This window comes from Alligator mississippiensis, chromosome 14 (assembly GCF_030867095.1).
Source record: "Alligator mississippiensis isolate rAllMis1 chromosome 14, rAllMis1, whole genome shotgun sequence".
NCBI classification, from domain to species: domain Eukaryota; kingdom Metazoa; phylum Chordata; order Crocodylia; family Alligatoridae; genus Alligator; species Alligator mississippiensis.
The window spans coordinates 42,468,603-42,487,838 of NC_081837.1; the positions used below are offsets into that span (position 1 = coordinate 42,468,603).

At 48.5% G+C, this 19,236-nt stretch overlaps 1 protein-coding gene across 1 annotated transcript in view; it reads left to right on the forward strand.

Moving 5' to 3' along the window:
* LOC102559728 (complement receptor type 2) overlaps positions 1–19,236 on the forward strand; it is a 30,546-nt gene that overhangs the window by 7,932 nt on the left and 3,378 nt on the right. Inside the window, exons 8-27 of the mRNA XM_059717570.1 lie at positions 114–213; positions 827–912; positions 1,857–2,051; positions 3,812–3,994; positions 4,806–4,988; positions 5,704–5,886; positions 6,511–6,607; positions 7,837–7,922; positions 8,855–9,049; positions 9,251–9,433; positions 10,454–10,636; positions 11,806–11,905; positions 12,513–12,598; positions 13,310–13,504; positions 14,193–14,372; positions 15,669–15,851; positions 16,453–16,590; positions 17,260–17,439; positions 17,951–18,133; positions 18,725–18,907. Coding sequence (XP_059573553.1) covers positions 114–213; positions 827–912; positions 1,857–2,051; positions 3,812–3,994; positions 4,806–4,988; positions 5,704–5,886; positions 6,511–6,607; positions 7,837–7,922; positions 8,855–9,049; positions 9,251–9,433; positions 10,454–10,636; positions 11,806–11,905; positions 12,513–12,598; positions 13,310–13,504; positions 14,193–14,372; positions 15,669–15,851; positions 16,453–16,590; positions 17,260–17,439; positions 17,951–18,133; positions 18,725–18,907 — 3,102 coding nt within the window. The remainder of the gene's footprint in view (positions 1–113; positions 214–826; positions 913–1,856; positions 2,052–3,811; positions 3,995–4,805; positions 4,989–5,703; positions 5,887–6,510; positions 6,608–7,836; positions 7,923–8,854; positions 9,050–9,250; positions 9,434–10,453; positions 10,637–11,805; positions 11,906–12,512; positions 12,599–13,309; positions 13,505–14,192; positions 14,373–15,668; positions 15,852–16,452; positions 16,591–17,259; positions 17,440–17,950; positions 18,134–18,724; positions 18,908–19,236) is intronic.

Consider the following 19,236-nt stretch of genomic DNA (forward strand, 5'->3'; position numbering starts at 1 on the left):
TAATCCTGAGGATACTGTCTCCGTGGGCAGTTTGAAACATGGCCAGATTGTTGTACTTATGACACAGTGACCCAGAAAGAGAGAAACCTCACCCTCACCTTTTTCTTTCCCAGGGAAATCGTGCGGTCACCCAGAAGAGCCGCAGAACGGCAGAGTCATCGTCCAATCAGATATCCTGTTTGGGGCCACCGTGAACTACACCTGCGAGGAAGGGTGAGTCTGGGCTGCCTGAGCGCACTGCTTACACTTAGCTTGAAGCTGTGCAGAGCACAGTGATTCCCTCTTCAGCCCCTCTGCTCCCGTGTGCAGCTTACTCTAGCACAGGAAGCCAAGACGGGTGTTTTGGTCTCAGTTGTAGCGCTGTTCCCTGCAGAGAAAGCTGCCTGGGCACATTCTCTGTCTTTTTCCTTGCAAGATGAGGGATGCTGTGTCCAGCTGAGCACCCTCCTGCAGGTGCTGAGGGAACAGGAACAAGGTCCTGGGTAGGGGTGTGGATACAAGTGATCAGGGGAAACTGCAGTATCACTTGTTTGAAACCTGCTTTGGCATTGCAGCCCTGAGTCCTTGTCTGTCCTCATGGGTGTGAGGCGAGGGGATCTACATCCTGAACATCCCAGCTCTCAAACTTCTGGGGTCTGATTCCAGAGTTTTATATTTGGGGCTTGCAGTTAGTTAGCACGTCTGAAATGTCAAGGATGCTTTTTCCTTGAGGCCCTGGATCGGAAGTCAGGAGGGTTGGTGACTACCTCTTGTGCCTGGGAGGAATTGGGGGCTCAAATCAAGTGACCCGTGGGGTCAAGCGATAACCCCTTCTTTCTCACTTCAGGCACAGGTTGGTTGGACAGCCTCAGAGGCACTGTCAGATTTCTGGGAAAACTGTTGCATGGAGTGGAGCTACTCCCATTTGTGAACGTAAGTAGGCCACAACTATAGCTGGTCAAGAATTGTTCAACAAAATGTTGTTTTGCCGGAAGATCCCGGTTAATTAGCAGAGAGAGGCTTTTCAGGCCTGGGATGGAATTCCCTTACCTCAGACAAGGTGGTGGGCAACCTCTTTGTATTGTCCCTACATAGAGGATGGGAAGTTTTAAAACCTCAAATTTCTGGTGAAACTGATTTTTCTCTCCAGCTCTTGTCCTTGGCTGCCTTTCTTAATTTCTGAGTGGCCATTTCTGATTGCTGTGTTTCTCAAAAGCTAATGGAAGGGGAAGGGAGTATCATTCTCCTGGATGTGAGGTGCAGGGGGATGGAGTCACTTACAGGAGGTCCCATGGATGTCAGAGATCAAAATTAAAACCAGAATCACAAAAACAGCTTGTAGGGGTGGTCCTCAGGAACAGGTAAGTGTTGATGAGGTCTTGGCAATGGGCATTTGTTCTTTCTTTGAAATCTGGGCCGTTTCAGATGGCACTGACCTTGGCATGGCAGACACAACCCATCAGGATGGTTCATGACCCCTCTGCATTGTTAACTTGCTGAATGTATTTGCCTTGCGTGTATTGATCTGAAAATAAACCTGATGCTTATTACCGGCATTGCCCTTGCAGAATGTATGCTGCTGCATGGTGCGTGGGGTAAACCACACTGTTTTCCATCCTTAATAGGGTTGTGCCGATCCTAAAACAGAGGAGAACAGCTCCTTCCTTATTAGGACCAAGCCTCATGGTGACTTACATGGCGTTCGTGCTCCAGAAAAAGGGGGTCCAGTTATCCAAGGAGCATCACCGGTGAACCTGGATCATTCTAGTGATTTCATAGTGAAGACAAATTCTGTGGGGTTTCTTCTCCTAGAGCACTTACCTGAAGCTGCTTTTCTGTGAGGGTTCACTTTAACACACTTCTTCGTGTCTCCCCAGGTATCCCATGTCATCCACCTCCAGATATAGAGCACGGCAGCCTCAAATACGTGTACGAGAATGACTTCTTTTATGGGTCATCTGTGACTTACAAATGTGACAGAGGATACCCGCTCATTGGAAAGGAGTCTATTTACTGCACAACCCATGATGGGCAAAGTGGAGAGTGGAGTGGGCCTGCCCCTCGTTGTGGAGGTGGGGTTTGTCTTTGCATGTCTGTGTCTTTGTGTGTAGGGTGCGTGTGTGTGTCTGTGCCTGCTCGCACATATGCGGCCTCTGCTGTGTCATGCTCAGAAATGCCAGGTTTGGAGAAACCCGCCACCGTGATAATTCTGTTAAGGTTTTGCTCTGGTGCTCCTGCTATTACCTAGGTCTCCACAGTTCGTGTCCTTAAAGGTCTGAATAATGCTGGAGCAGGTCAGGAGCATTTCTTTTGGGGGGTTGTTGCCATGTGATGCACTCATCAAGGAACTCTGCTGTCAGAGTAGGTTGTATTCTTGGCTATTTAGGACCTTTGACCCATCCTGGATGGAGTGAGACTGGGGAGGGTCCAGAGGGTGCTTGGTTCAGATAAGTTAGGTCCCTGAAGCAACCGGGGCCTAGTCTTGAGGCTGCCAGGCCCCTTCAATGGGGTGGAGGGCTGTCAGCACCTTGCACCATTGGGCTCAATGTCATTTACCCATGGAGCATCCATGAGCTGGAGGTCGGTGCACGGGCAACACTGTGAAGAAAGCACTGTTACTGTTAAAGGGTTCCTCTGCACTGTTTCTGCATCTCACTGCCCTCTCATTACCATCAGAATTTCCAGCACACAGCTGTCCCATCGCCAAGATCTCAAATGGGCGAATTGTACGTGGCTTCAAAAGTACCTACAACTCTGGTGATACTGTGACCATTGCGTGCAATAATGGATACATCATGCGTGGCCAGAGTGTGATTTCGTGCCAGCCTGACAACTCGTGGCGTCCACCTGTGCCAGTTTGTGAACAGGGCAAGTATCTGAGCTGTGATTTGTTGTTGTGCAACGGGGCTGCTCCTACCTGTCCTTTCCCATCCAAACCGAACCTGAACTGGGCTGTGCTGCTCCTCCCCTCAAATTAAGAGGTTTTATGAATTGGTTTGTGGGGCGGCAAGAACAGTCCCCAAAAAAGAGGCTTTTCTTACACCTGCTAACCTGTTTGGGAAGAATAGTGGGAGGCTGTGAACATGCACGTGATAGAAGAGTGAGAGGCTGTGACTTCTTAAGCATATAACTTATCAGTAGTCATAAAACTAATTTATTTGCTAACCCGGTGACAGCTCTGGTCCTGTACTCAGCCTTTGAGGTACAAAGCAGGTAGCAGAGCATGTGCTACAAATGAACAAATGGTTCAAGATGGCAGTGATAGGAAAGGGGCAAGTGTTTTATGAGGAGACCATGAGAGGCTCTCTAGGAAACGGGTTGTTCAGGCAGGCCACTGAATAACACATTTGTTATTCGGCTCAGCACTGAGAGTGACACTGGTGCTAACATGAATTACAGAAACCAGCAATCGCTGATGTAGTCACAGGACTAAACGTGGACTTTCATGGGTACAGACTCCTGGAGACACACTTTTTCCATTTTTTCCTCCCAGTCCTGAATTCAGAAACCCTGTGGGGTCCTGACAAGGCATAGGATGGTCTCTGGGGATGTCCAAAAGGGTGAAGATGTAGAGGAGGGGAATAACTGTGTGTGCTGAAACAAATGTATATCTCTGGGGTGGAGAGGAACCCAGGTGGATAACTTTCTCCTCTGGTCTCTGTCGAATCATTGCTGTAAGGCTGGGTATGATTTGATACGGATGGGCTGGGATTTCTCATTTCCACTGTTTCCGTCGTCTCCTCCTTTTTCCCGGAGATGGGACTATTTATGCTATTTTTCCCCAGTCTTTTACTTGAATGCCTTCCCACCTCTCTTCCTCTCTCCTTTTCAGTGGTGAAGTGTCTCTCACCTCCAAGCATCGCTAATGGGAAGCTTAAAGGCCAGGCCTCAGACACCTTTGTCAACGGGACGTCTGCTTTCTACTACTGCAATTCTGGCTACACCTTTGTTGGGAAGGCGTCCATTCAATGCCTGGCATCTGGATCTTGGAGCCGTCCCTACCCTCAATGTGAAAGTGAGGGTTTTGGTTTGGATTCTTGGAGTGCAAGGAAAGGAACTTGTAGCACATGACTGACCTTAAGAAATAGTCTTGCCAGTGATACAAAATTCATAGGGAGGATTAAATCCCAGTTGAATTACATGCAGGCTGTAACACATGCTTGGGAAAATGAAGGGTGTGTAGGCAGTGTCCCTGTGCCCTTCCCCATCCCTGGCTGTTTCTCACAGTGTACTGAAACACACACACACTGAAGTCAGATCCACCTGAGCACGGACAGAGCTTGTTTGAGTCAAAGAAAGGTTTTGTCACTGTGGCTCCCCTGGAAAAGGCACTGTTCTGCCATGACAGCCGAGGTCACATGCAGACTTTTATTAGTATAAAAATGCCCATGTCTGTACGTTGTGCCCCTCCTTGCCACGTGGTTGATGGGCTGGCTGAAACCACTTGTGTGGACATGACTCCAGGTTGCTGGACTGCCAGGCAGAAGTCTGTAAAGTGCCCACAGGCTCCAGCCATTTCAGACCAAGTGCAGGGAGCAGGCGCCAAGGCTGAGAACCCTTTGGGGGTCTTGCACTTACCCTGTAAGTGATCCAGCACCTCTGCTGGGTACAAGAGCGACTGAACAGCAGAATGGGAGAGGTGCTGCCTCAGTCAGGATGGCACTAAGCAGCTTGGATTTTATAGGTCAAACTCCGCACCAAGCCCTGTGCCCAGACAGCAGGCAGCCAAGGTGGGGCACTGGGACCAGGCTCTGAGGCAGAAAGGCTGCTTGCCAAGCAAGCTGTCCTTCTCCCTCAGCCCACACTTTGCATGGTTTCATTTCCAGTGGTCATCTGCCCAAATCCAGAGATCAAGAATGGAAGGAAATTGGATGGACGTGGCTCTGCATATACATTTGGGCACCGCGTGAGTTTTGAATGCAATGCTGGCTACGTCCTGAATGGCAGCCATGAGATCCAGTGCCAGCAGGATGGCAGCTGGGATCCCCGCATCCCATCCTGTATTCAAGGTCAGCACAAATTGTGGTCGGTGCCTGGTTCTGGGGATAGGAAATGTCCAGCAGGGTTGTGCACAGGACCAGAAATATTGTCTGGGGTCCGATTCAGATCTAAGGATGAAACAAATATCTTCATCTCTTCTTCATTCATCACTATGAAAGGTTAATCCCTGTCCTCCTGAAATAGAGTCCCTACAGAAAACAGAAATCTGAAGTGATCATCTGATGTTGAATATCACATTTGAGATCCATTTGGCTATAAAGGGACACCTTTGGAGATAGAAAAATATCATCAGAGGGCTTGGTGTGTGTTGATTCACTAAAACGATGATTGGTGTGAATTAGACGCATGTCTTTTGAGGCTTTGTGTCTGCTTTATATGAGTCTGCTGCAAGCTTTGGGGGTGGGTGGGTGGGTGGGTGTGTGTTTTAACTGATGGATGGTCAGTCCTGAAGTTGTAGCTGCAAGAACTCATTATAGCTACAGTAGCCTGGACCCATTTGCAGTGCAGCCGCGACATGGCGGGATTCAGCTTCTCTTCCAGGATGCTGGGTGTGCTGGCAGAGTTTGTGGAGAATGCCAGGCTGTCACAGCTTCATTTGTACCTCAGCTTTTCTAGGTGAAATCTAGGGCGGGTCTTGCTACACAGGCTGCAGCCTCTTCAATTGTAATATTGTCTGTGTAGGGATTTCACTGACTTTTCTGCTTCCCCTGTCCCCTTGGTTAGCGCTGCTGTGTCCTCCACCTCCACCCGTCACCAATGCAAGGCACAGCGCCCAGCTCCCAGAAGCCTTCCCCAGTGGGACATCTGTCAGATACAGCTGTGAGCCTGGCTACGCCCTGATTGGAAAGGCCTCCATCCATTGCACGGCCTCAGGAACCTGGAGTTTGCCTTATCCCGCATGCTCAAGTGCGTGTGTTACCTGCTTTTCCTTCTGCTGGGAGGTGTCAGTCAGAGAGCAGGATTTAAAGGAAATGTTCAGACAAACCTGCTGAACCGTCCTTTATATGTGGCAACTCTATCTTACTTACCTGCTCCTGATACCCTTGCATTTCAGATGCCACCATGTTAAAAATGGCTTTAATTTCTTGTGTATGTGTGTTTTCTTTCTGATTAGAGAGCTGTGGTGTCCCACCACAGTTAAGCTTTGCGGAGCTATGGAGTCCCTATAAAACTCAGAATGGCTTTCTGGTTGGAAAGACTGTGAACTACACTTGCCTGCCTGGATATTTTAAAGTCCCGGAAAACCCCCAAACCGTTACGTGCCTTGAGAATCAAACGTGGTCAGAAGCACTTGAGTTCTGTAAAAGTAGGTTTTTGTCAGCGCTGCAAAAAAAAAAGTTGTGTTGCTACACTGGTTCAATAGTTAGTGTGTGACAAGTAAAGCCATGTAACTTGGTGCGTTCTCTTCTTTCAATACTGCCCTTTTTGGGGGCAGTTTGAATCTTAGGCAGAGTTTTAGGATCTTTCGTATACATGTTGCATTATGACATGAAAGGAAAAAAGCCTCACGCTAGCCTTGTTTTTTCCGAGGGAAATCGTGCGCTCAGCCGGAAGACCCAGAGAACGGCAGAGTCAGCATAATAGATCTTCTCTTTGAGTCAAGAGTGAACTACACCTGTAATGAAGGGTAAATTGCAAGATGTCTGAAGTGACTTAGTTTTTGTGGGTGCGGACACAAGTGCAGCTCCCCACCATAACTCATGGCATTTCCTGCACTATAATTCATGGTGCTTTTTTCAGCCAGTGCTGGAGACTGGGGTGGGTCGATTGGAGCCCCCCTTCCCCCTCCCTCCCCCCCACCTCAGGTTCCGATTGTCATAGGATCAGGCCCTTTTAAAGTACTCTGCAGCCACCCCTTTCTGTAAGGGCATGGCTGTAGAGTGCTTTCAAGGAGCTGATTGCATGGCAAACATAACTTCTGTCTGCTCCCTATTTGAGGTTGTGCAGCTTTAAGCAGTTGTCCTGCTAGGAATATTGGTGGTGTTGGGCAAGGGAAAGCTTAGAGCTGCTTTGGTTTGAAACCTGCTTGGGAGTGGACTAGTTCTAGTCCTGAGCAGTGTGAGATGACTTTCTTTCCTCTCATGGGGATGTGAAGCCCCTTCTGCTCAACTTCCCACCTGCTATTAGGCTGGGATAGCTCTAGTAGTGAGGCTGAGCTTGGGGAAGCTCCAAAGTGACAGCTCTGGGGCTGTGGTGGCAGAAGGGAACGTTGCTTGCCTGCTCTCTGCTCTGATGGTGAAAAAAGCCGAGGTCATTGGAGTGGGACCGACTTTATTCTCGTACGTGATGTATGTAGTGGCAGGAAAGGGAAGAGTCGGCGTCTGCAGATAGACCAGTTTTATAGGTTGTGACAATAGCAGCTGCCACCTGCTTTCATCTCAGGACTGCACAAGTTCCCAGCAAGGTGTCTGCATAAGGATCTTGAGCAGGCCCGGCTGGTACCTCACATGTGGATTACAACAGACCCGATCAGTCATTAGCTGATCAATGACAAGGGGACCTCATTCAAAGATGCAGACCCCTTGCATTTAATTTGCTTTTGCTATGGAGTATCATAAAAGACTGCACAAAAATATATCACCTGGCAAATGGGACTAAGTGAGAACTTGATAGAGCTGGCATAAGAGACATGTACCTCTGAGCTGCTCAACAACCAGTCAGTGCACGTGGACTCGATAGGACTCTGTGCCAGGGACTGGTCATTAATTGGCTGAGCTTGTTCAAACGCAAAAAAAGAAGTTGTTTGCTTCGGGCCAAAAATCTGGCACGTGTGAGCTGGCGTGTCCTGTGGCTGGAAGGAAGGTGAGGATTTACATGTCTTGGTAGCTCCTGTTGACTCCTTCTGTCTGCCTGCAGGTACGTGCTGGTTGGACAGCTGCAGAGGCACTGCGAAGTGTCTGGCAAGCGCGTTGCATGGAGTGGCGATGCTCCCACCTGTCGGCGTAAGTGGGTTTCACACAACTGGAGGTGGCTGGAAATTGTTTAAGGATATGGCTTTTTGCTGGAAATAACCATTTCGTTAATGTGGTAGTCATTGTCATCCAGAAAAGCCGACCCATCTCCAGGGTGGAATTTCTTTTGTTTTTTTTATTGTTGTTGATGCAATGCCTTAGTTGGATTCTTGATGCAGGTTGGGAAATCTTTGACGTTCCCAACATGTTTGGGCAAAAAAACACATTTTCCCAGTCACGTCTCCCTGCCTGGGTGTGATGTGGCCCTGTGCCTTCCTGAACTGAAGGCCCTACGAATGATAGTAAATAGAATTGAATTGCCATCCTCATTCAAAAGCTGGACAGCGAGACCTAGATTGATGAAGTTCCATCTGGCAGGTCACCCAGTGCACCTGTGTCAGGGAAAGCCATTTTACCTCGGTCACCCAGGCCCTGGGACCTTATCTCAACACTAGAATTGTTCTGTGGACTTTATTGCAGGGAGTAATGAGAGGCACCAGGTTCTGATAACTAGAATTTGTCTTTTCTTTGAAGACTAAGTAACATAAACAGGTTAGTGGAGGGGAAAAAATTAATTGCCAGATTTGTCTAATATAATAAAACATCTGAAAAATGAACATAGAACTGATTGCCTGTATTTATCTGGGATGGGTGCACGTCAGCAAATGGTGCACAGAGGAAACTGGAATTTTCCAGAATGTATAGGGACCAGAGAAAAGAGGTCACAGCCCCTTTCTTGTTAGAACCGAGCATTAAGAAGTCAGTTTGGTGTATCTCGCCTTGGTGCCCAAGAAAATATGAGTCTGTTTGCCCTGCATTGATCTATGTGTTTCAGAGCTAGGATAACTATTGAACTAATAAAGTGACTGAAGATGCTTCTTGGCTCATACTGACTTGAGAATTCTCCTTCTTTGTCTCCCCAGATATTAAATGTCCTCAACCTCCAGATATTCAACATGGGAACCACGATGGCCACTCCAGGGATGGGTTCTACTATGCATCAGTTGTGACTTACACATGCAGTGAAGGTTACCCACTCACTGGAGAGTTCTCTATTCACTGCACCACAAAAGATGGGCAAACTGGAGTGTGGAGTGGACCGGCCCCACGGTGTGGAGGTGGGTTGTGTTTGTGTAGTTGGCGTGATGCATTGCAGTGAAGCTCTTGTGAGTCCTAGGACTTTGATGGGTATTGAAAAATGTCTTGTTTGGAGATGCCCTAAGTGTGAAAGGCTTTAGAGCTGTGCAGCTACGTGGGTTGGAGAGCCTCTTCCCCTTCCATTATGCTCTCTTATTACAAGAAGCCCTCTCCTTTCTCAGAGGTGAGATGTCCAGTCCCTCAAATCCAGAATGGAAGAAGTGTATCTGGCCTGCAGCAAGTCTACACGTATGGCGACACCGTGACCTTTGAGTGTGATCCCAGCTACACTATGCGGGGCCACAATCGGAGTCGGTGCCAGTCTGATGACACGTGGGACCCACCTGTGCCAGTTTGCGAACAGGGCAAGTGCTGTTTAATGTGGTCTCCATTCTTCTCCCTCCACCTCCATAAATGGTGGTCTCCATTCACCTCTCTCCACTACCTCCTCTCCACAGGATGGTAGGGCTGGCAGGGCCCTTAGGAATTGCATCTAGTCCAGCATCTTGTTTGAGGCAGGAACATTCCTGACTAAACCATCCCAGACCAGTATTTGTCTAACCTGCTCTCAAAAATACCCAGACCTGGAGATTCCACCTTTCTAAGTAGCCTAGTCCAATGCTTAGCCACCCCCAGAGTGAGACAGTTCTTCTTGATTGCCAACCTAAGCTTCCTCTGCTGCAGTTTGAGACTGTAATTCTTTGTCCTGTCCCCTGCAGCTGCAGGGAATTGCCCAAAACTAAACCCCTCAAGCATTTTCCTGCTTGTTCCTCTGCTCAGAGTGGCAGACATTACACACTTGTCTGGGGGCAGGCAAGAATGGTTCCAAAGGCAAGGGATGTACCTGACGGAAGTGAGATGCAGCTGTGTTGCGATGCGCTCTCACTTTTTTTTGCAGGGTTCCCTTTCCCTGCTGTTTGCTATGATCCTTGTCCTTTCCCACATTGTAGCCAGAGGCTACAGCCAGGAGAGCCCAAAGTATAGGGATTTCTGGTGAGAGGCAGGTTCTCTTGTGGGAATCACCTGCTCTGGAGAGCAGAGCAAAGATCTACTTATGAGATGCAGAATCCTACAACTTTTGCTAGTAGAAAATGGATGTCATAAACATATGGCACCTCCCCAGCCTCTGCCCACAACTGACATTGCTGTGCTGGAGAAAGCCCCTGGTGAACAGGAAACAGTGTGGACTTCCGTGCCTCCGTAGCACACTAATCCCTGTGGTAGGAGACCCCGTTCTTCCTGCTCACCTCCTGGACCCCAGAGGCTTGGTTAATGTGTCGCAGAGTGTCGCAGAGTTTAGGCTGCAATTGCTCTCCTTGTTGCATGTAAGCATGGACTATATGTGTATTTCACTGATCTGTTCTCCTTGACCTCTCCCTTCTTAGTGCTGCCGTGTCCTCCACCTCCGCCCATTGCCAATGCAAAGCACAGAGCCCAGGTCCTGGAAGTCTTCCCAAGTGGCACGTCTGTCAGCTACAGCTGTGATCATGGCTACTTCCTTGTTGGAGAGGCCTCCATCCATTGCACGGAGTCTGGGACCTGGAGCCTGCCTTATCCTGTTTGTTCAGGTGCATTTTGGACACACGTAGCCAAACATGCGGTTGGCATGGGAAGCTCTACTGCCGCAGTAGAACTGTGCCCGCTGCCAAGGGAAGGCATGTGTCCTTGCATCATCCTGGGCACTGCCTGTGGTAGTAAGGAGACTAGGTTACATGAACCAGAAGATGACTTCCAGCCCTGCATTATTCCATTCTGCACAATAGTCTGACAGCTCGCAAAGTGAGACTTGCTGTGTATGGCCTGTCCAATACTTTGGGGAGCAATAGTCCAGCTTCATGAGTCTGTCTCCTCGTTTGTTCTGCCTAGCGGTGTGTGAGACCATGGCCAAGTCACTCACATGCAGAAAACGAAGAGCAGAGAGAGATGGGTGCCTCCTTTGATGAGGTTTCCTGTCTGTCTCAGTGAAATACTTGGGCCCTGTGGGAGGGACTGCTCTGTGGTTATATCAGTGGTTCCTTTAGACCTTTGTAAATGATAAATTTGTGATTCTCAGGCTAGAATAGGACTATTGGAATCAACTCATCTTTAGCTAGTGGTAACATATGACTGAAGACACAAGGGGCATGGAGACCCAGCTGGATTATGTAAAGCAGACAGCAATGTTTTGGGTGCATGAGTGAGAGACGGGGAGCCAGTCGCTGTTTTAAGGACTGGCAGAATGTGTATAAGGCTTTTCATAGTGCCAAGCTGTTTTGTGTCCCTGTTCCTGACATGCTTGTATTTTATGAATTAGCAAGTGGAAGTGGGCCTGATTTCTTGTATGTGCTTTCTTGGCTAGATGGCTGTGGTGTCCCACCACGGTTAAGCTTTGCTGAACTAAAAAATAGTGATGAACCTCAGGATAACTTCCCCATTGGGACGACTGTCACCTACACTTGCCGGCCTGGATATGCAAAAATCCCAGGAATGTCCCTCAGTGTTACATGCCTTGACACTCAAATGTGGTCAGCAGCACCGGAGATCTGTAAAAGTAGGTTTTTGTCTATGCTGTGAGATGTGTGTTGTTCAGTTAGCAGCGTGTTGCCAGTAAAATCATGTCAATCAGCAGAGTCTCTGCCCTGCAAAATCCCCTCCTTGCAGGTGGCCTGAATGATGGGCAGTTCCTTATTCCAATTGTTGTACTTCTTGCATTGTGGCATTTCTGGAGAGAAGTCTCATACTAGCCTCCTTCTCTCAGGGAAATCGTGTGGGCACCCAGAAGAACCGAGGAATGGCAGAGTCATCATTGTAACGGATCTGCTGTTCGGTTCCACGGTGAACTACACTTGCGAGGAAGGGTGAGTTTCAAGCCTGAACTGATTGTTTCCATCTTGTTTGGGACAGTGCTGCACAATGCACTTTCCCCAGCTTGACCCCGACTTGCACCTACAGTTTATTCTTCCGCTGACCTCAGCAGTGGAGCTACATCCACTGACGTCCCTGCGACCTGCATGGAACCAGGCATTGGGATCATCCTCTTGGCTTTTTTTTTCCCTCCACGTTTCATGCTTGTCATTTATTTTGCAAAGGCCACTGGCCACTGGGGCAGCTGAGGACTGTGCCTGGCACAAGACTCCATGTGGAAAAATGGTTTTGCCTACGGCTGGTCACAGCATGTTGAGGAGCGATGCAGTTGCATAGTGAGAAGGAAAATGGGCAAAGAAACAGGGTGGAAACTTAGATCTCAGTCTGGAAGTATACTATGGGGCCTCTAGGATTTTGTCCCAAGCATTAGCTGTTAAAGAAGGGTGAGCTGGACTGAGCTGTCAAGAAACCCTCTCCCTTAGCATTATAGGTCAAAAGGAACGCGTATTGTTGGCCATCTCCTGAAGATGGTAAAGGATGTGAGGGCTCAAAGCCAAGAAACTGGTGTCAGCTGCTAATCCTGTCTTTCTAACTCTCCAGGTACAAGCTGACCGGGATGCCTCTCAGGCGCTGTGAAATTTCTGGCCAGAGAGTTGCATGGAGCGGAAGTCCTCCTGAGTGTCAGCGTGAGTCAGTGACAGCTAGAGATTATCACGATTATCACCACACCTAGAGATTATCAGAACCATTTGTCACGGAGAAAATATTGATTTATTAAAAACCAGAGGCTTCCACTGGGGAAAGCATTCTTCCCTTGGGGCTGGGATTTCTCTCTTTAATTTGGTTTGCAAAATGCTGCCAGAGGTCTTGATTGATCCCATGTGTGGAAAGGAAAATTATTGTGAGTTGAAAGCTCTGTGGGCTAAGAGCTGCATGGGTTTTTTTTATATCCAACTCCAGGAATCTCTCTGGCTAGGTGCTTGTGTAGCCTTACAATGGATGTATTTCCTGATTATACGTTCATAAAACTACATGCATGCAACTAATTGCTTGAAACGAATTATCTGTATTTCTCCTGGTAGTGTGCACGTCAGCTCATAGTGCTCAAAGGAGATCCTGGCTTTTTCCAGACTCTGTAGAGATTAACAAGTAGATATGAAAAGCACATCTGAGAGAAGCAGCAGCCCCTTTCATGTTAGGGCCCTGTTTTAAGTTGATTTGGTGGCATATGTGGCTTTGGTGTCCAAAAAGACATGAGTCAAATTAACAAGGCAGCATTCATTGTCAGCCCTGATCTTTTGAGTTGTTTCACCCAGGGCAAGTATCTTTATATCCCAGACCAAGGAGTTGCTTCTTTGCTCACACTAATTTTAGAGTTTCCTTCTCTGTCCCTCCAGGTATTGTGTGTCCATCACCTCCAGATATTCACAATGGGACACACAATGGCCACTTGTTGGAAGACTTCTCTTATGGGTCGTCTATAAGGTACACGTGTGACCCTGGCCACCCACTCAATGGAGAGAACTTTCTTTACTGCACAACCAAAGATGGACAAACTGGAGTGTGGAGCGGGCCAGCCCCTCGGTGTGGAGGTGGGTCTGTGTGTCTGCGTTGGTGCTCGTTTGCAGTCCAACTCTGCTGCTTGTTGTCCGGACAGGCCAGGTTCTGAAAAACCAGCCTGTAAAAGAGGCCCATGGTTTGCTCTTTGTCTTCTTGTCCTTAGCCAGATCCTCCGAAGAAATCCCCAAGGTTTGTGTTGGACAGACGAGTGGGCTGGGGAAGGGGACAAAGATTTGCGGTGAGGGGACCGTGCATTTGATGCACTCACAAGGGAACCTGAGCAAGGTCAGGAGAGAGGTGTGTAGTGCAGCCATTAAAGATTGTAGGCCAACCCACGAGGCTAAATCGTGCTCTACAGTAGAAGAACTCTGGGTTTTGCTCTTCCTGCATCCTACTGCATTTGCACAAGAAAAATCTGCTTGTAGGGCTGACACCTTTTCCCTGCAAGCCCTGCACATGCTGAAGTCTCCTGTCAACGAAAAACAGTTTCCTGAGTGTGGCGTACAGAGGCCGCTAGCTTGAGTACAGGACATCAAGCTAGTTGGGGTGATGCACTGCAGTACAGCACTGTCCATCCTAGGACCTGGATGGGTATTTAAAAATGTCCTCATGTGACAAATTGCTTGGACCATGCCATAAGTATGAAGGCTGCAGGGCTGTATAGCCTTATGGGTTGGAGAGCTGGTGCTCCCTTATTGAGAGAAACCCTCTCTTTCTCAGAGGTGAGGTGTCCAGTCCCCCAAATCCAGAATGGAAGTGTATTCAGCATACAACAAGTCTACACCTATGGTGACACCGTGACCTTTGAGTGTGATCCCAGCTTCACCATGCATGGCCAAAGTCTGAGCCGGTGCCAGCCTGATGACTCGTGGGACCCACCTGTGCCCATTTGTGAACCGGGCAAGTATCAAAACTGTAACTTCTTAATTCAGAAGCTGACAGCCTGGGGGACCAGAATGGTCCCAAAGGAAAAGAGGATGCCTCGTGGGTGTAAAATGAACCTGGTGGGGGAAGAGGGTCATTCATACAAGTGCAGACTGATCTTTGACTTCCTTTTTTTGGTGCAACCACTGTGCTTCCCATAGTGCGTTGAAAAGCCCTGGCTTCTGTCACTGCAGAGAAATGATCCGGTTGGCAAGGACACTGAGGCTTTTCTATGGGGTTTTCTTGCTTCTCTACTTAGAACTGAACTGGTCATTTTTTTTTCTTCTTCTGGCGATTTCTAGTGTCTGGGAATGGGAAGTGACTTTGAAAGAATTGGTCTGTCTGCAGCTTTTGCAGGTGTTTCTGCTTCCTCTGCTGAATCTTGCCATGAACTTGGAAGTTCTTTCAATACTGAGTGAACCGTCTAATAATTAGATAAGCTTTCCTCTAGCATTCAGAGGCAAATAATCAGGGAACTAATTAATTGTTTGCTGAGATAACTACCAGGCCTGCATAGAAAATGAGGGTTGGAAGGGACCTCAGGAGGTCACATCTAGTCCAACCCCCTGCTTCGGACCAGCCCCGGCTACATCATCCCAGACAAGGCTTTGTCTAGCCGGGTCTGGAAAACCTCCAAGGATGGAGACTCCACCACCTCTCTGGGTTACCTGTTCCAGTGCTTTGCTACCCTCCTAGTGAGAAATTCTTCCTAATATCCAACCTAAATTTTCCTTTCTGCAACTTAAGACGATTGCACCTTGTTCTGTCATTTCCCACCACTGAGAACAGTGACTTTTGAGCTATATTTATTTGAATAATTATTTGTTAGAAGCAAACAAATTTGAGCTATATTTATTACAAATTAGAAGCAATTTGAAAAAAAAAGACATGCTTGCAGTGCAGAATACTACATTATGGGCACCAAAATTGTCCGCTATGTATTGGATGGAAGTAGGAACATGACCAGTGAATAGCAGAGTACCACTGAGTTCATACTTGCCCTCACTAGGAAGTATTTTGGGCCTCCTGGCCTAAATCTAGGGGGACAGAGCTGCTTGTCAGCTGCAGGTAACTCTAAGCTCTGCCTTGATCATAGATCAGGAGCAGGAGAAAATGCCAAAAATATTCTCTTGGGAAGTGTACATCTGTTACAGGTGTTGAGTTTGATCTGTTTGCTGCATGGTTTGCTGGCAGATGTTCTGGGGGTGCTTTGATTTGAGGTTTGCTTTCTACTGAGGCTTCTGTCCATGTATTATTTTCCTTTCCCTGTAGAGGTGCAGTGCTTCCCTGCTCCAACCATCGCCAATGGGAAGCATGACAGCCAGGCTGTGGAAGCATTCACTAGTGGGATGTCTGTCAGCTACCAGTGTGACCCTGGCTACACTCTGATAGGGGAAGCACAGCTTCACTGTACAGCATCTGGAGCCTGGAGCCACCTTGCCCCTCAATGCGAAGGTGCGTTTGGGTGCTCTCAGCTTCTTCCTTCATGCTTGAGGTATGTCCATGATGTGGTATATTCTGCATAGACAGAAGGAGAACAAGAGGACTCGTTGATGCAGAAATATTGCACCCCTGAGAATGAGCCCTCCTGTGACTGCGAGAGGTAGCACCTTAGTAGGGCAGAGGCAGTGCCAGTTTCTACAGCGGAGCTGTGCACTAACATCCTTGGGGTTGCAGTCCCTGAGTGCAAGTGGATCAGAGTGATGGAAAGAGGAGTAGGGTGGGAAATCTTTATGGAGAGAGTGTGAAAGCCTCTGAAGGTAATGGGTGTCCAGGCAGGTCCCACGCAAGTCGCTTTGTCAGCTAATGCAGCTCCAGTGGCCTCAACCGGAAACACGAGCACTGACGCTTGTTAGTAAAACAAGCAAGCATTGGCTTTGGTGCAGATGTGAAACATGCCTCAGTTAGAGTGGGAAAATACTTATGTGGACCCTCTTCTTCCCAGACATACTGATGTGTTGTACACAGGACTGTGATTTGCCGTCTTTGTCCCCAGACAGGACCTTTCCTTTAATGTTTTTGCTCCTCTCTTTTCCCCGCCCCACTCCACTTCCAGAGCCAAGGTGTCCTCCACCTCCTTCCATTGCCAATGGGAATCCCAGTGACCAGGCCTTGGACACCTTCAACCCAGGATCGGTTTTTCTGTACAGCTGTAAACCTGGCTATGCCCTTGTTGGGGTGACGTCTATTCAATGTATGGCATCCGGAGCCTGGAGCCGTCCCCTCCCTCGATGTACAGGTGTGTTTGTGATCTCTTTGCTAATGCCCATTGAGCCTCTGGGTGGGTTGGACACACAACAGGGAAGAGAACCTGAGACGAGCCACCAGCTGCATGACTGTCATGATTCAACCCCCAGTGAGATGTGCACAGGCGGAGGTCCCTCCCAGGAAGGGGCGCTCCACCTGCCTCCAGGAAACCACCTCCCTTATCCCCCAGTGCAGGTGGACGATGCAGGTGCTGCAGCCATCTGTAAAGGTGGCAAGAAGGTGCAATAGTGTAGAAATGCACTTGAAGTATGAATGGGTATGAAGTGACAGCTCTAAAGAGAGCAGATGCCTGATCAAGCTCTAAAACAATGATACTCAAGCAGGGTGCCACGGCGTGTTATCACTGTTAGGTGTGCAAGCATGATTCACAAGAAAAACCCAGAGTTTTCACATTGCAGTCCCTAGTGCTAAAACATTCTGCCCTTTTGAGGTCTTTTTGAACAGCCAATTGCTCCATTATGTCTAGTCAAAAAAAAAGGAGAGAAAACTAAGAGCTAACATTATCTGAGGGGTGCTTCGAGTAGACTGAGAAATGCCTTGAGCCTGAAAAGATTAAGGACTGAGCCTCACAGCTCCCTTACACTTTCACTTTCAGTTGTTGGCTGCAAAAACTTACATGTGGATAATGGAAGAATAATAGGGTTCCAGGACATCTACAGACCTGGGGACATCATAGTAGTGGCCTGTGACCATGGTTACGTCTCAACCGGCGCCCAGGAGTCTCAGTGTCAATTTGGAGGCGAGTGGGACCCTCCAGTCGCCAACTGCGAAAGGGGTAGGTGTGCGTGAGTCTCTGATGGGCAGCCGAAGGGAGTCCTGTTGCGATGAGCTGTGTCTAGCAGGCTATCTATGGAAGGCAGATATACCCTAGCAGACCACATTCGTATTTCAGATCAGATTTGTAGAGACAAAAACACTTTCCACTCCCCACCCTCCTTCCCCCTGTTACGTGGGGCTTTCCCATCTCAAAGACCCCTGAAGGAGTAAGGCCCTGGCTGTTTTGCCCACTGGCCACCTTCATGCCCATGTGAGGGAACCTCTGGGCAGGCCATAGCAAGCTGTGGATGGCCTCAAAGTGTGCAGTTCCTATGGGGAAGGCAGACTGTCTTCTGCAAATTACCCCTTCTTCATATCTGAGGCCCATGAAGAGAGAGAGCAGGAGGTTGTCTGGTTAGGTTGCATGTCTCAGTCTTCAGATGCATGGTCTCCATGTGCGCGCTGGAGATTTGCTTCTTGCAGATTAGCCTTAACAGCCTCTCTCTTTGGACTTTCTTTTCTCCCTTCAGTGCTGGAGTGTCCCCCTCCTCCTAATATTGCTAATGCAGAGCGCAGACACCAGGCCATGGAGGTTTTCACCCCTGGGATGTCTGTAGAGTACTTCTGTGATGCTGAGTATTCCCTAGTCGCAGAGGGGTCCATTTTTTGCACGGCGGCTGGAACCTGGAGCCTCCCACTCCCTCTCTGCGAAGGTGCGCTTAGATGTTTTCCCTGGAGCCAAAGGAGGAGGCTCTTGGTGCTGAACTGACCTCAGGAACAGGCTCACCTGGGCAGCAAAATTCATATGGGGGAGATTAAACTTTCATTTAATTACAGCCAGCTTACATAGCCAAAAACCCAGCTCTTCCTGACATGGCTTCCCCAGTATAGATTATTTTCTTTGGAAGGGATGATGGAAGCCACTTTTTTGCCAGTGTAATTGAGTCATCACTAGGGCTTTTGCCAGTTCAGAAATGCCTGTAATGGTTTTGCCATCAGAACAGTGTCATAAATATATCTGAGGATTTTGGACCGAGTGCAACGGGCAGGTTCCAAAGCAGATGGTCCCTCACAGGGCACTGTACAGCCAGCCCTGTTCTCTAACCTTGAGAGAAGAGATTTCAGGTGGGAGGATATGAAATTCTTGGGTTTTTTAGGTAAAATTCAGCACCACCCCCTCTACCCAGAGACTAGCAGGCAGCCAGGGTGGAGCACTAGCACCAGGTTCTTGAAGCAGAAACACCCCTTGACAAGCAGGCTGGCCCTTGTGCTCCAGCTCATGTTTCCTGTGACATCGTTTTTAGTGATTCGGTGCACAAACCCCAAGATCCAGAATGGAAGGAAGCTGGATAGTCGTGGTCCCTTCTATAAGCCCTGGGACGTGGTGATGTTGGAATGCAATGCTGGGTACAGCCTGAGTGGCAGCTATGAGATCCAGTGCGGAGAGGATGGGGTCTGGGATCCCCCTGTCCCAACCTGCATTCTGGGTAAGCAGGAATGATGGCTGCTCTGAACAATGTTACTACCCATATGGTCATGTGTGGAGGCAGGAAAATGACCTAGCTTGGAGTCTGGGGTCAAGCTCAGATTAGAACAAGTTGAAATAGAAATATGTGTTTGGATGCCTTTAGCTTTCAACTCTACCTGTCACTGGGGGATGTGAAAACTTGTGTGCTCAGCCTCTTTGAAGTCCAGAGCTCGAGTGCCCCACTAGTGAGAGCTCGCCGTTTTAATATACCGGTAAAGTATCCTTTGAGATTCTCAAGACAACAAAGTTATGTGCAGTGTTGCATGTTTTCCCCTCTTTGGGCTGGAG